Here is a 17,159-nt window from a genome sequence, read left to right as displayed (position 1 = left end):
ACGTGCAGTCGGGACAGACTGAGATTTGTTCACTATGTTCCAGACGTGTGGCCTGAACCAGGTGTGTAGGGTGCAGGAAGTCGTCTGCTTCAGAGCGCCATGTCCACGCGAAGCAATTTGTGAAGGTAACTGGAACAAAACGATGCAGACATCTAACGGAGTTGTTTGTCTAACGGGATCGCACGCTGGTTTAACTAAGCTCTCTCACTAGAAGTGTATGCTACAATGTAAAGTGGTAATATTTGTACACGTCACTGTGTAGTACGGACATCACGATATCACGATGTATTATGTATATATTAATGTGATTACAGCCACAAATGTATGGTTAATGCCAATGGCAATGGTCGAAAAGAGAATCATACAAAAACATTGTTACTCGTGTTTGATATGCGGCATACAGTTTCCTCCAACCTGGTAGTACATCAGTTACATGTAGATGGTTGATGTGACAGAGAGGATCACCCATGCAGACACCCTTAGCAAAGAGAGGATTGAGGTGTGTAAATGATGAGGGAAAAGATTTGGTAAATCAACTCGAGTTGATGAAGGAAGATGTTGATTGTTATTTGTAAATGGAATAGTTATTGTGTCTATCCTATTTCAGACGCAATCCTGGCCAACCCTTGTATAGTGAGTATGCCAGGGTGTATGTGGAGCAATATATCTACTGCTTCAGCCTTTGGTGGCTTTACATTTTACAACGCGCCATATGATCGTTGTTTTTTTAAATGTGTTTTGGTAGACATGTAGAGGTCATGTCCAGTATTGTCGAATCATTGACGAAAATTTTGTCCCACGCAATTTCCTGTTTTGGGTTTGAGCCATATATTCTCAGGAGAACAATTGGCTTGCCCTTGCATGTGTTTGCTCACCACATTGCTGATAATGTCGTATTAGTACAATCAACCTTGTTGTTGGCACAGATTTCACATCTGGAATGTATAATGCTCTGTTAATACGGAGGCTGGTAATCACGCCGTATATACCCAGAAATCTCTGGTGTTGACCTGGTCAGATGAACTGTGACCTGTGTTGTTCTGTCTGTAGGCGGCGCGGTGTTCGGCAGGCTACCACTGTGAGAACCGAGAGGTCAGTTGCGAGGAACCCCCTTGCCGGCGTGAAGCTGTCTGTGTCCGTAAGTGACCCTTACTCTCCCCTCCTCCCCCTTTCTCCTAATGGAGTGCAGATCCTTTCCCCGTCATATCGGTACCTGACGTTCCTCTACAATGCAGTAAGTAATGGAGTGCAGATCCCTTCCCCGTCATATCAATACCTGACGTTGCTCTACAATGCAGTAAGTAATGGAGTGCAGATCCCTTCCCCGTCATATCGGTACCTGACGTTCCTCTACAATGCAGTAAGTAATGGAGTGTAAGATCCTTCGTCATACAATCAATGCAGACCTTCCCCGTCATATCGTACCTGACCTCTACAATGCAGTAAGTAATGGAGTGCAGATCCTTTCCCCGTCATATCGGTACCTGACGTTGCTCTACAATGCAGTAAGTAATGGAATGTAGATCCTTTCCCCGTCATATCGGTACCTGACGTTCCTCTACAATGCAGTAAGTAATGGAATGTAGATCCTTTCCCCGTCATATCGGTACCTGACGTTCCTCTACAATGCAGTAAGTAATGGAATGTAGATCCTTTCCCCGTCATATCGGTACCTGACGTTCCTCTACAATGCAGTAAGTAATGGAATGTAGATCCTTTCCCCGTCATATCGGTACCTGACGTTCCTGACAGTAAGTAATGGAATGTAGTTCCCCGTCATATCAGTAGCTGACGTTGCTCTACAGTGCATATCCTTGTCCCTTCACATCGCTATCTGACGTTCCGACGAGGTATTAACTGGTGATATGTATTCCCTTAACCCAAGGTAGCCAGTGGACATAGTTCTTCGCATTTGTTGTCGCCGCGAAAGTCTTTTACTGAAGACAGATACGATGTGATTCGGAAGAATCTGCTTACGGTAATAAAGGGCATTAACTCACCCTTGACAGACATGAAGGCAGTCCTGTGACTGAAGACAGATACGATTGTTCAGAAGAATTTATTCTCACCCCAGAGTCCATGACTACTCCCACCATGACCAAGGTCTGTCTAAACCACACACTCATTAGCATAACGTTCACCACGTCTACGCCAAATACGTAATCGGCCGTCAGCATTACGTAGATGAAGACTCGTCAGTGACTACGACACCATGCCATTGTTGTAACCTTTACTGACAATGCCTGCTAGCCCATTGTATACGCTCATTACGGTGTCTGTCAGTCAGAATTGGTCCAACGTAAGGACGTCGAGCATGGAGCCCTGTAGCGTGTAGACGGCGTCGCATGGAGTCAGCGCTGATAACCCCCACGTCAACCTTGAACTAGTGCAGCAGTCCTGCCAGTCGGCAGTGTTCAATCACTGATATGGACAAGGTCAATATGGCGATCCTGATGAAGCGTCGTAACACCTTGTTGCCAAGGTCATTGAAGGTCACGGGTGCTGCCTGTCTACTGATGTCGTCTATGAAGCCTAACGATGGTGGAGTGGCCAAGTCCAAGTTGTCGAGCAATGTCCTGCTGCTGGTGCCAACCTGAATCTTGCCTATAGTTTGGCATGAAATGCATGTGGACCCGGTTATTTGTAAATATCTCTTCATCCAATGTCCCAATCGATCTCAAACTGTGCAAGTGGATGTTTTGTCAGACAACCTAATCACATTGTAAATCACCGATTTTATGCATTTGTATTAAAGAATCTGTCTATGTAACTGTCAACAAAATAAACAGCAGAACGCAGAATGTTTGCAGAGGGAGGGAGCCAATGACCTGTAACAGCGGCAGTGTTGGGTCATAAAGGTAAATGCACGTGCAGTTCATGATAGTTACCTATGCACTGCACAGTGATAGACCGTTTGGATCATTCACATTGACTACTTCTAGCTGTCATCATGAAAGCTTATTCAGATGATGCTAAACAAATGCATAAAATCATTGATTTACAATGTGATTAGGTTGTCTTTGCACAGTTTGAGATCGATTGGATCATTGGATGAAGAGATATTTACAAAAAAACGGGTCCACGTGCATTTCATGCCAAACTATAGTGCACGTTCTCTTTCGTGAGGTGTTAACCTCGGCATCTCTGTCCTCGTTTAACAATCGTTAGTGAAGCAATGAGAATTGGTTCTCATACACCTGCTTTTAACGCCACAGTCAGTATGATTTCAGAATGAAATTCGCGCTTTTTTCATGGCGTGGCTGCATATTGATGCATTTTAGAATTAAGAGTCATGCTGCGGACAGGAATTTGTTTCTAAAGCATTTTTTTCAACTGGACATGCCCTTCGACTTCATGTTAGTTATATTCATTGATCATTGTCATGCTGAAATCCATCTTGATGAAAATATGGATAATTTTAGACTGGTGCGTTTTCAATGATGTTCAGTATACTAGTATATTCCCAATCATGTCATAGCATGTCATGTTGAGTGGCCATACAGTGTCACGTAATGGTCAAACAGCATTACATAGTGTCCAAACAGTGTCACATAATGGTCAAACAGCATTACATAGTGGTTATACAGTGTCACATAATGGTCAACAGCATTACATAGTGGCCATACAGTATCACATAATGGTCAAACAGCATTACATAGTGGCCATACAGTGTCACGTAATGGTCAAACAGCATTACATAGTGGCCATACAGTATCACATAATGGTCAACAGCATTACATAGTGGCCATACAGTATCACATAATGGTCAAACAGCATTACATAGTGGCCATACAGTATCACATAATGGTCAAACAGCATTACATAGTGGCCATACAGTGTCACATAATGGTCAAACAGCATTACATAGTGGCCATACAGTATCACATAATGGTCAAACAGCATTACATAGTGGTCATACAGTATCACATAATGGTCAAACAGCATTACATAGTGGCCATACAGTGTCACGTAATGGTCAAACAGCATAATGGTCAAACATGGCATTACATAGTGGCCATACAGTATCACATAATGGTCAAACAGCATTACATAGTGGCCATACAGTATCACATAATGGTCAAACAGCATTACATAGTGGCCATACAGTGTCACATAATGGTCAAACAGCATTACATAGTGGCCATACAGTATCACATAATGGTCAAACAGCATTACATAGTGGCCATACAGTATCACATAATGGTCAAACAGCATTACATAGTGGCCATACGTAAGTGTCACGTAAGTATCAGTATCATAATGGTCAAACAGCATTACATAGTGGCCATACGGAATCACATAATGGTCAAACAGCATTACATAGTGGCCATACAGTGTCACGTAATGGTCAAACAGCATTACATAGTGGCCATACAGTGTCACGTAATGGTCAAACAGCATTACATAGTGGCCATAGAATCACATAATGGTCAAACCATACAGTGTCACGTAATCATTACATAGTGGCCATACAGTGTCATAATGGTCAAACAGCATTACATAGTGGCCATACAGTGTCACGTAATGGTCAAACAGCATTACATAGTGGCCATACAGTGTCACGTAATGGTCAAACAGCATTACATAGTGGCCATACAGCATCACATAGTGGGCATACAGTGTCACTTAACGGTACATGAACTCAAAACGCGCCTACGCGCGCACACGCACGCACGCACGCACGCACACACACACAAATGCACACGCACAGGAACACAAACGCGCCAACATACACGTACCCTTGTTACTGAGCACTGAAGTGTGCCGGTGTGTTGCAGGAGACACTACGTTAACAGGGAAGTCTGGCGAGTGTCCAAGAGTGACTGGTGCGGGGATCTGCATCACGGAATGCGAGACGGACTTCGACTGTAACGGCAACAGGAAGTGTTGCAGTAACGGCTGTGGCAGCGTCTGCACCATCCCTACTGCTGCCGTGGCAACCGTGCCGACTCCGCCCTCCGACCCTTGCGCGAGAATTGTGAGCAAGCTATTATTTGCATATTTTCTTTTGTTTTTGTTAGTTTTCGCACTTTTGACTGCAACTGAAGGGGTAGAAGTAGAGAATAGGGTAGAAATGTCTGGGACTGGGTGGGTGGGTTATGGGTTATGTTTGCAGCCTTATCAAAAGTGTATTCGGACATAACTGACATAAGGACAATGACTTCTGAACGTTTTCGATCCACTTGTACTTAGTAGTTTGGAAGATAAGCACATGTAGAAAAAACAACAACATCGGGGCAGTATCGGTTTGAAAGGCATATTTGAACTTAACTGTGATGTCATTAATATCTAACTCATGGTGTTGCACATTTCAGAGGTGTGCAAGAGGCTTGAAGTGCCAGGTGCAGCAAGTGCAGTGCTTCCGTGCACCGTGTGACCCCATAGTCACGTGTGTCGGTAGGTACATAGTGGCCATACAGTATCAGTTGGGAATGGTCTAACATTATTACATTGTGGTCATACAGTATCACATAATGGTCTAACATTATTACATTGTGGTCATACAGTATCACATAATGGTCTAACATTATTACATTGTGGTCATACAGTATCACATAATGGTCTAACATTATTACATTGTGGTTATACAGTATCACATAATGGTCTAACATTATTACATTGTGGTCATACAGTATCACATAATGGTCTAACATTATTACATTGTGGTCATACAGTATCACCTAACGGTCAATCATTATTACACTGTGGTCATACGGTATCATTTAACGGTCAATCGTTCTTACACTGTGGTCATACAGTATCATTTAACGGTCAATCATTATTACACTGTGGTCATACAGTATCACATAGCAATCAATCATTATTACACTGTGGTCATACGGTATCATTTAACGGTCAATCATTATTACACTGTGGTCATTCAGTATCACATAGCGATCAATCATTATTACACTGTGGTCATACAGTATCATTTAACGGTCAAACCGTTATGTGATGTGCAGATCCGCTTTCATTTACATCGCCATATCATGTAAGCGGAATAAGTGGTTACCCTACACCATAAGAGAAAGTCGATGTTCGCGAATACCAAATCGCCATAGGCCTTCACTTCACAACATACCGAGCCTCCATACGTCTTCCCTTATACCATAGTACTAAGTTGCGATACTTTCCATATACCTTCATAGCAAGTCGATATACGTATTCCTCTATTCCAAGGTACCAAGTAAAGATTCAAGTTCCCCTGCACCCCGGAACCAGCCAGAAATATAGCGATTACGTTCCAGGTGTTTATTACAGCCACCATTCCAACATTACGTTGAGAAAAGTACCCAGTATTCTGGTGACTTTTATCTCTTTCGTGAACTATTAGCTCTTAAGCATCGTGTCAGAATAACTGTGATATACATATTCCCCATAACGTGGTATCATGTCAAGTTGAGTTGCTAACCGACAACTTCCTTCTTCTCCTAGGCCCTGTTCCTACAACTCCTGTTCCCGTTGCCACCACCACGAGGCCGGCCAGATGCCCCCGAAGATTCCCCATGCTATGGTTCCTCTGCGACTTCTTCCTGTGGCGCTGCAACACCGACAACGACTGTCCATCCGGCACCAAGTGCTGCTTCGCCAGTGGCTGCAGGAGACGGGCATGTCTGCGTCCTCAGATGAATAGACGCATTGGTGGATGGTGGTGACAAGACAGCTATTTGAAGACAAGCTCGGAGAACAATAAACCTATCGTCTAGCGTAGTATGTAGTATGGTGTCCGAGTTTTACTGAAACAAATGGAAATATCATGTTTCTTGTTAATACTTATTGGTTTGAAGACAACATATCCATCGAATCGAGAAGATCTGGTGTTTGTTGTTATGATCTGAAGATATATCAACGGTGAAGATTATTTCAAGTTAATTGTTCAGTCTTGTTTTATTTTCCTTGTTCCGGTCAACAGTTGAATAAACTGGCAATCTGTTGCCATTCCACGCCGTGTTATACAGTTCTGATACAAAGCAACAACAGATCGCACTGGTATCTGTCCTGTCGTCGTGTCTCTATGTCAGATTGTTGGAATGTGATTGGTTCACGAGGTCTTGGTATATATAAACAAATGTCTGGGTGGGGCAATAAATCCCTTACACCCAGTAACGAAGCAAAACGTTGCATGTTGTTTACTTTAAATTCTGTCAAAATTACAGAATGTCAAGAGCAAATCATTGGGTTCGACTGTATTTTGGATTTTAGATTTTAGTAACATTAGAGACAAAAACGTCCCAAAATATTTCCCATTGAAGGACCTTTTCAAATACGAACAGAACCTCACACGGTTGATCAATTGTAGGAACGAGATGGAGAAGTGACAGCTCATCGACAGCAATGGTTGTCGCTGCCAAGACTCGTTATACAGCTGGGAACCGGTAGGCCATCCCAGGTGACTCCTATCTGTCACAATAAGTTTCTTCCCCTCGGATTACATACAGCACAAAATGTTGCAAGCAGCCTCCTACCAACCCTCATTACAATTATAAAACCATGCTGTTGACACATGTGCAAACAATTTGGCCACAGAGAAGAGGAATCTGTTGAGTGTACTTCAGAGTGGGTAAAGTCGTGATATTGTAGTCGGTCGAGTGCACAAAGGAGGAAACAGATCTTGAGGAAACCTGTTCTGTGACAGCCACCTGTCTCACTCCAACAACGATATATACCGAAACAACGCCCACTTCAAAACTACATATATCGTAAGCATACTCCGACATCATATAACGTCTGTTATATGACATTGTATATACAGTTTTCACAGGTATATACAGTTGAACATCTTTGTTTCCTAATACTGTTAATAGAATTTTTTAAATGGATGTTAGATTACGAAGTAAGGTACTCAATATGGTAGGCAACTCTTGTAGTCTTAAGAATGAGCCTTATTACATCAAGAGTTATCTCCCCCTGGTGTAGCAGACGGCTTCCTTTGTTGACATGGCAGGTGTGACAGCAGAAGAGAACAAAAGGCTGGTTCTAGATGAGTTTGAAAGGGGCGTGACTAATTGCAAAAGAGTTAGCTAGTAGACATGACATTCCTCTGTCCATATTATACAGAACTTTGAAGAATATTCAGTCAGGAGTTGGGATTGAGCACAAGACAGGGACAGGGAGGCCAAGGAAGTTCAGTACTACGGATCGCCGGCGACGTGGTCAGATTGTGAGTAGCGGACAATTGATAAGCGTTGAGGATGTCAGGAATGAGACGATTAATAGAGGAGGTCCTAGGAAATGTAATGAACCATTAGACAAGAATTACAAAGACTAAACTGGGTGAAAAAGCGCGGAATTCCATCATTATTGATGAAAGGTAAAAAAAAAGAAAGACGTTTAAACTGATGTGGGGCTAACGAAAATCAAGATTGGGATAATGTTTTCTTTGTGTTGAACGTTCTGTCTGTTTTTTCCAAACTGTGTGAAAATTTGGACAAGAGATACCGTGAAACCTATCTACCAACGCCCCAACAAAACATAGCCCGAAATTACACATGTCGAGTGGAATATCATCACGTTGAGTGACGCCGTTGTGTATTGTCACTGGGAATATGACGAAGGAACGATATGTTGACATCTTACATGGTCACCTCCTTCCAACGGCACGAACACTGTATGAAGATAATGGGATTTTCCAGCATGATAACGACCCAAAACACACTGCGGGCTACACATTATATTGGTTGTCGGACGAAAATGTTCAAGTTTTAGACTGGCCCAGCTACAGCACAAACCCTATTGAGAATGTGTGGAGACTAATGAAGGACAGATTTAACCTAAAAGGGCTCAGAAATATTGAGGATATGAAGGAAAAAGTGGTCGAATATTGGGATACGCTATCGCATGATTTCCTACAAACTTTGATCGGTAGTGTACCTGGGCGCATTCAGTCGTGTATTGCAGGGTAAGGAGGTCTCACAAAGTACTGAAAAGACACTTAGGCTGTAAGAGAATCATATCTCATTTCAAGTAAAACTTCTATAGATATATACGTGTATTATATATTTGCCGAAACAACCTTCTCAATAATTTCTGGGAATACTATATATTGTTTAACACTGTGTGAAACCAACAATCCACGGCGTTTAGTCATAAAGAAGTTCGTTCTGCAAAACAAATGCTGAAAAGCCCACACAGGTCAACATGACCAAACAACAAGCACTTGACGCAAGTGTCAAATATCACCACACGGCAGAGCGCGAAGGCCACCAGATTCCATCACAACAGTAACGGACTTAACACTGTCACCTTCAGTTGACACAAAACCCTTACTCACGAAAGATCAGTACTCCTCTCTTACAACAGACATCTTTGATGACTGGCCGACAAAGATAACAACAAACAGCATGGATTTACATCTTCTTTAGTATAATGTCAATGGTCTCCTCTACGCACTATACATTATGCTTGCAAATCATATCCTGTCATTTACCTGATCAAGGGGCAACAAGTAGGCCAGAAACGTCGTGTTGTAAATAATAAAGAAGTTGTAAATCCATATCATATGTTGTTATGTTACCATCCAACTTCTAAAATGCCCATCAAGCATCTGGTCGACAAAGTCTTACTCTGTATCACGTAAACCACAACAAGGCTGGGACTTCACATTCACAAGTACTCTATTGGGGGGTGAATGACTGTGTTTTAAAGTGAAGTTTCTCCACTCAGAAATGATATGTCCTGGCTCACTGCAATATCTACAACAGAAGCGATAAAACCCTTTCCACGTCCATAAAATATCGCTGCTTAAAGCTAAGTCGATTGTAAATCTCTGACGAAATTCCTGAAGCATCTTCAGAACCAGCTGGAGCAGAACCTGATATTCTCACTGATACGCTTTTGTTTGGGCAGCACATGTCGGGATTCTGTTGAGAAACGTGGAGACATCCTCAGGAGCGTTCCTGGTTTCCAAGTCGTAGATACCCGTGGCATCGGTGGACCTGTCCTGTTGCATGAATATGTATCAGATTATGATCATCTTGTTTGTTATAGAAGATAAATATGCCACACATCAGAAGTGTTGGACAACAGATAAAGACATTCTTGCGCTGTAGTCAGCATTGCAACAATTAGATTATTGTTCGAGTGTACACTGACCGCAATGGTAAGTTATGTAGAAATACCACTGACTGTGGTGCCCGAACACCATGTGCAGCGACCACTGGCGAAAGACGTCCGAAGTAAAGTTGCGTGTTTGTGGAAATTAGAATGACATATGAGTGCAGAGTTCTTTCAAAGGCCAAAGGCTGCCCCAGCCGGAGCTGACTAAATGCACACACACAGTTCATTCTGTATGTAGCAAAAACCGCCAGTAACAAAATACACTCTGCTGGCGACTCTTGGTGCCGTCCGTCTACTGACCTCTTGCATTGGCACCAACACGTCGTAGGTCTGCCACAAACCAACGGATGTCTGAAAGCGAGTATGATGTTCTTAAAAGCTTGGATCCTGGTCAGTATCTGACTTTCACAAGGAGGTGTAGTTTGTGCGAGGTGCTGTTAAAATGGGTTTTGTATGTTCGAGAAAAAGATGATAAATGGAATGAACAAACTACAAAACTGTAGTTGTGTGTCTTGTATGACGTGTTTGTTGTGTGTCTTGTATGACGTGTTTGCTGTGTGTCTTGTATGACGTGTTTGTTGTTTGTCTTGTATGACGTGTTTGTTGTGTATCTTGTTTGACGTTTTTGTTGTATGTCTTGTATGACGTGTTTGTTGTGTGTCTTGTATGACGTGTTTGCTGTGTGTCTTGTATGACGTGTTTGTTGTTTGTCTTGTATGACGTGTTTGTTGTTTGTCTTGAGTGACGTGTTTGTTATATGTTTTGAGTGACGTGTTTGTTGTATGTCTTGTGTGACGTGTCTGTTGTTTGTCTTGTATGACGTGTTTGCTGTGTGTCTTGAGTGACGTGTTTGTTGTATGTCTTGAGTGACGTGTTTGTTGTGTATCTTGTATGACGTTTTTGTTGTTTGTCTTGTTTAGCGTGTTTGTTATGTGTCTTGTATGACGTGTTTGTTGTGTGTCTTGTATGACGTGTTTGTTGTGCGTCTTGTATGACGTGTTTGTTGTTTGTCTTGTATGACGTGTTTGTTGTTTGTCTTGTGTGACGTGTTTGTTATGACGTGTTTGTTTTGAGTGACGTGTTTGTTGTGTATCTTGAGTGACGTGTTTGTTGTTTGTCTTGTATGACGTGTTTTGTTGTGTGTATTGAGTGACGTGTTTGTTGTGTGTCTTGTGTGACGTGTTTGTTGTGCGTCTTGTATGGCGTGTTTGTTGTGTGTCTTGTATGACGTGTTTGTTGTGTGTCTTGTATGACGTATTTGTTGTATGTCTTGTGTGACGTGTCTGTTGTGCGTCTTGTACGACGTGTTTGTTGTGTCTTGTGTGACGTGTTTGTTGTTTGTCTTGTATGACGTGTTTGTTGTTTGTCTTGTGTGACGTGTTTGTTATGTGTTTTGAGTGACGTGTTTGTTGTATGTCTTGTGTGACGTGTCTGTCGTGCGTCTTGTACGACGTGTTTGTTGTGTGTCTTGAGTGATGTAGCAAAAACCGCCAGTAACAAAATACACTCTTGGTGCCGTCCGTCTGCTGACCTTTTGCATTGACATCAACACGTCGTAGGTCTACCACAAACCAACGGATGTCTTGTATGTCTTGTGTGACGAGTTTGTTGTTTGTCGTGTATAACCTGTGTGACGTGTTTGTTTGTTGTTTGTCTTGTATGATGTGTTTGCTGTGTATCGTGTGTGACGTGTTTGTTGTGTGTCTTGTGTGACGTGTTTGTTGTTTATCTTGTATGACGTGTTGCTGTGTATCGTGTGTGACGTGTTTGTTGTGTGTCTTGTGTGACGTGTTTGTTGTGTATCTTGAGTGACGTGTTTGTTGTGTGTCTTGTGTGACGTGTTTGTTGTATGTCTTATATGACGTGTTTGTTGTGTGTCTTGTATGACGTGTTTGTTGTTTGTCTTGTGTGACGTGTTTGTTGTTTGTCTTGTATGACGTGTTTGTTGTGTGTCTTTTGTGACGTGTTTGTTGTGTGTCTTGAGTGACGTGTTTGTTGTTTGTCTTGTATGGCGTGTCTGTTGTGTATCGTGTGTGACGTGTTTGTTATGTATCGTCAGTGACTTGTTTGTTGTTTGTATTGTGTGGAGTGGTTGTTATGTGTTTTGAGTGACGTGTTTGTTGTATGTCTTGTATGACGTGTTTGTTATGTATCGTGTGTGATGTGTTTGTTGTGTGTCTTGAGTTACGTGTTTGTTATGTGTTTTGAGTGGCGTATTTGTTGTATGTCTTGTGTGACGTGTTTGTTGAATATCTTGAGTGACGTGTTTGTTGTATGTCTTGAGTGACGTGTTTGTTGTTTGTCTTGTATGACGTGTTTGTTGTATGTCTTGAGTGACGTGTTTGTTGTATGTCTTGAGTGACGTGTTTGTTGTTTATCGTGTGTGACGTGGCGATTATCGTCATCACGCTGAGGCGGTGTATCGACCCAATCGTTCGAAAGATATACACCTCTGTTATTGTATGGGTCCGACATATGGGCATTCCAGAAGAAGTTGACAAAGTTCATGTGTATGTGTGTAACTAGTTATAGAATGTTAAACAATGTACATCAAGTCGTGTTTGGGTGAATGTATCAGATTTTCTCTATAGACAACTGCAATGATAGCGCCTTTCAAACACTGGCTACGTTTAATGAGTGTTTCGATATATTATATTTCTAAGACAATCAAGCAAAGACGAATTGGGTAACTAAGATCACAACACCTTTATTTGCTCTCTAACTCTGGTTCTCACAATCAACGGTTATTTACGCCAATATTATCGCAACGTTTGAAAAGTAGTTGCCAACAAATATGGCACAGAAGATTATATGTCAGAACCCAGATAGGCAATATTCCCATGAAATATCTGAATGAATTCGGCAGATACAGGGAAGACTGCAGTAACTGCCATCGAGGACATAATGAGGAAAAGAGCTCGTGATGAACTGACCAGTATACCACGGCTTGATGAAGAGGAGCGCAAGAAACTTCTAACAGGATCCGGTGATGCCAAGCCCCAAGGCATAGTAGAAGCTAAGCATGATTGAAGATCGCTCCGGGCATGTGAAATTGTATCGATGACCACTGAGGGACACACCGGGAGTGGCCGCTCCGGGCATGTGAAATTGTATCGATGCCACCTAGGGACACCTAGGGACACTCCACTGATCACACTGGGCAGTTAACTGACACTAGGTGTGAGACGTACAGGCGCACGGGAGGGTATTTTGATGAAAAGTACTAACTGCACATAACGTGCAGATACATATCTCACATTCTATGGAAGCCTCGTATTGATTGTTTTATTACATGAGGTGTCGAAGTGACCAATGAGAATTCTGTATGGGGTGACTCACCTTATCAAGGCCAAGATTTTTGTTACGCCGAAGACCCGGGTTCGATTCCTCACATGGAAATATGTGAAGCCCATTTCTGGTGTCCCACGGCTGCAATATTGCCGATGTGACGATAAATATTAACTCAATCACACTGAAATGGTTTTCATGTGCAGTGATTTGTTTTCATATATTCCAGCAATATCACAGCGGGGACACCAGGAATGGGCTTCACACATTGTAGCCATGTGCGAAATCAAACCCGGGTCTCACGCTACGCGTTCAGTATGAAATCCAATTCCCAGCTATTATAATGTCGTTATATACCTCTGATCTTCCAACACAGGATGTTTATCTCCTAACTATCACAAGGAACAAATTCTGATTGGTGTAAACAGGACATTTTGCATAAACACCCGTTCATTTGATCCCAGACTTGTTCAGTGAAACATCAGGGGAATCTAACGCGAGCTAGTGTAGCACATTAACGCTGTTCAAAAGTTCTTGAACAAATTACCTTGTTTTGATTTGGCCAGCCATAAAAATATTCCCAAGGAGGGGAACAATTACTTCTTGTCTAAATGTTTTAAAGCATTTCACATACTGTTTTCTCAGACATCTCAGACTTCAGATGACATTTGCTTCCATGTTTCCACATTCTCCTGGTACAGCCTTGCTACGTGCACAACCGTAGTGTAACGTACATCATATGGCTGCTGGATACAGATTGTCTGAGGATTGGTTCGGAACGAAAACAAATAGTAAAGTGAAACATAAGACATTATGTGTTGTGAAGGAAGGATAACAATATGCTGCATCGAAACGTCAAAAACTGTAATAAACAGAGAGTTCATCCATGAATCCAACTTCTAAATACCCCTCAAAGAAGTTAATATAAGTTGTTGTTTCAGAGTAGCTCTACTTATTACTAATACTACTGCGTTTATTGTGAAGACGTCACGACATACGACGACCACAGCCTTCCCCGCCTATTAGTTGCCATATTTACGTGATGCAGGCGTCATCTGCGGATGTGAGAAGAATGTCTGTGACGGCCCAGCGTTGTCATTCGTCCATGTTTACCGTGACGTCACGGTATTCAACCAATAGCTAACAGGTAAGGTCACCGCAGGTTACTCATGCGTAAACCCGGGACATTCTGCTGTGAGTAGTGAGGAATGTTCACCGTGCAACCCCTGGTCGTTACCGCGGTAGTCGTGGTGTCAAGACGTCAGGCCGCTAATGGCTTCTCTCTGTCACTCGCACGTCGGACATTGTATAAACACAATCCTGAAGTATAGGGCGACATTCTTCATCTGTTCTTTTGTTAACAATGAGGTGTTTGTGCAGTAACAGTATATATTTACTTTAATATTATATTCCTAACCTTAATGACCTGGCAAATATTTAGATACGTCCTTTAGAAAGAATAGTACTGAAACTTTAGAAATGGCACTCCATTGGTTAAAACAGCAGGGACGTATTTGAGTGAGTTTATCTTTTACGATTCACAGATTATTTGCACACACGTATCAACCGCTTGTTCCCAAAAATAATTCCATGAATATTTCCTCAAAATATTGTTAATATCCACATATTTAGGGACCCATGATTCGATCAGCCCCGCTGGAAAAGGTGAAGTGCTAGCGAAAATATCAATGAAATGGCTGGCAAATATAGAGGCGTCACGTCAGTACAACCGCAACTCTGGGGACAATTATAAAGCAAAACGAACGACAGGTACAAACTAACATGCTGTTTAATCACTTGTGGTGTACAGAGACAGGTGTTGGCTCGAACCCCGTAAGATATGTTATAAAAGCTGTAACAGACGATAACAGATATAAGTTAAAACGTGTTAACACAACAATGATAGACGGCTACAGGTGGTAGTGATGATCTATGTTAATTGTGTTAACACAACAATGATAGACGGATACAGGGGGTAGTGATGATCTATGTTAATTGTGTTAACACAACAATGATAGACGGATACAGGGGGTAGTGATGATCTATGTTAATTGTGTTAACACAACAATGATAGACGGCTACAGGTGGTAGTGATGATCTATGTTAATTGTGTTAACACAACAATGATAGACGGATACAGGGGGTAGTGATGATCTATGTTAATTGTGTTAACACAACAATGATAGACGGCTACAGGTGGTAGTGATGATCTATGTTAATTGTGTTAACTGTGTTAACACAGCCGTGATTGGAGATTATGTAAACAGTCAGCCAATATCATTCCCCGCCCAAATGATGTACACGATGCATCTATATATCGACATATAACACACCACTTCTTCCTACATCTATATATCGACATATAACACACCACTTCTTCCTACATCTCCAATTGGCCAGGAACGTAAACAGCTGGGTAAAAGATATAAAAATCCTTGGGTAAACCTGAAACAAACAAGAAACTTTATTTGATGGCGCAGTGGATACCGACATCCTTGTCGTATTTTGAACATTAGGTTTGCCCTGTGTCAATAACTGCTTGAGGCTACTAACGTCTTGGTAACGTTTGTACTCTTGGTACTTCATTCCAACCTTTGTTGTATTTCAGCCTTTGTTGTATTCCAACCTTTGTTGTATTCCAACTTATGCTGTTGTCATCGCGCGATGGTGGCATCATTGACCCGATTGTGTTCTCACCTGCTGCTGTTCTCGAGGTGCATATATTCAGGCCTACCATACCATGGAAACGGTGAACAAATCATCAAAACTGATCTCATATGCACCAAAACAGAACAAAAACATCCAAAACTGCAACAATATCCTCTAAAACCGAAACAATACATCTGTAATGGAAGACAAATCGTTTGAAATGGAAACAAAACTCGCGTATCAGCTACAAGAGCGCGCGAGAACGGTCGCCGAGCGTACAAAACGGCATTCATAGCATCCCGAAACGGCATACAAATCGTCAAAGATGGCGGCGAGGGGAGACAAATAGACTTTGGTACATAATTGTTTTTCGTCACTATGAGTCTAATCTTGAAAATTTGATATCAGGATGTAGTGCATCAACCCCCTATTGTAGTAAGCTTCAAACTTATGTCCATACTTCTCAGTGTCAGGCTTGCAATTCTACACAATGTGGTCCCTCGTTCGACCAAATAGGATTTCTTGTCAACATGCCGTGGTCCTGTTTCTCTTCAGTTTTGTAAATAAAGTGTCCATAGCGTCACATTCAACATTACTATATTTTAGTGATTTAAAAAGTTGACAAAAACTTTGTTAAATTTCCGTATCACATTGTCCCAGTTAAAAATTTTATGCTGTAAGCACCAGTTCAACCTTCGCTCCTTTTGTTCAGGTTTCATGATCGGTGATGGAATTCCTCGACTTTTCTGCCAACCCATTGCATGCAGCTCAGTTCCAATTGTCTCCTTACAGACAGCCACAGTTCCTCTATCAATCATATCCAGCCTTAAGTTTTCTAAACTCCTTCGTTTGTTTTTAGAAACAAGAATACCAAGCCGCCTCCTGTCACCGACAATCAATTTTCTGGGCCACCCTGGTGCTCAATGCCATATCCATTTGCAATATTTTTCAAAACACGATAAACAGTGGACAAAGGGATGCCTGTTCTACTTGAAATCACTTTAGCTGATCTGATGTCCTTGTTATAATACTCTAAAATCAACTTCCTCTTCTCTAAATCATCCATACTGAGGATCACTGAAAATGTCGTCTGCTAGCAAGTAAACAAAGGGGATAACTCTTCACAAACTAATGAAAAAGGATTAACGGAGTTGTCTCTCTTGAAT

At 41.9% G+C, this 17,159-nt stretch overlaps 1 protein-coding gene across 1 annotated transcript in view; it reads left to right on the top strand.

The window, feature by feature from the left end:
• The window catches only part of LOC124281248 (neurogenic locus notch homolog protein 2-like), a 45,628-nt gene that overhangs the window by 16,051 nt on the left and 12,418 nt on the right, over nt 1-17,159 (top strand). Inside the window, exons 11-14 of the mRNA XM_046717275.1 lie at nt 44-125; nt 608-633; nt 1,051-1,138; nt 4,779-4,978. Of these exons, the coding sequence (XP_046573231.1) occupies nt 44-125; nt 608-633; nt 1,051-1,138; nt 4,779-4,978 (396 nt within the window). The remainder of the gene's footprint in view (nt 1-43; nt 126-607; nt 634-1,050; nt 1,139-4,778; nt 4,979-17,159) is intronic.

This window comes from Haliotis rubra, unplaced genomic scaffold, assembly GCF_003918875.1.
Source record: "Haliotis rubra isolate DU_JTF1 unplaced genomic scaffold, ASM391887v1 Scf281, whole genome shotgun sequence".
In the NCBI taxonomy this organism is placed as follows: Eukaryota; Metazoa; Mollusca; class Gastropoda; order Lepetellida; family Haliotidae; genus Haliotis; species Haliotis rubra.
The sequence above is the reverse complement of the archived record's forward strand: the minus strand, read 5'-3'. Positions and strand labels throughout refer to the sequence as shown.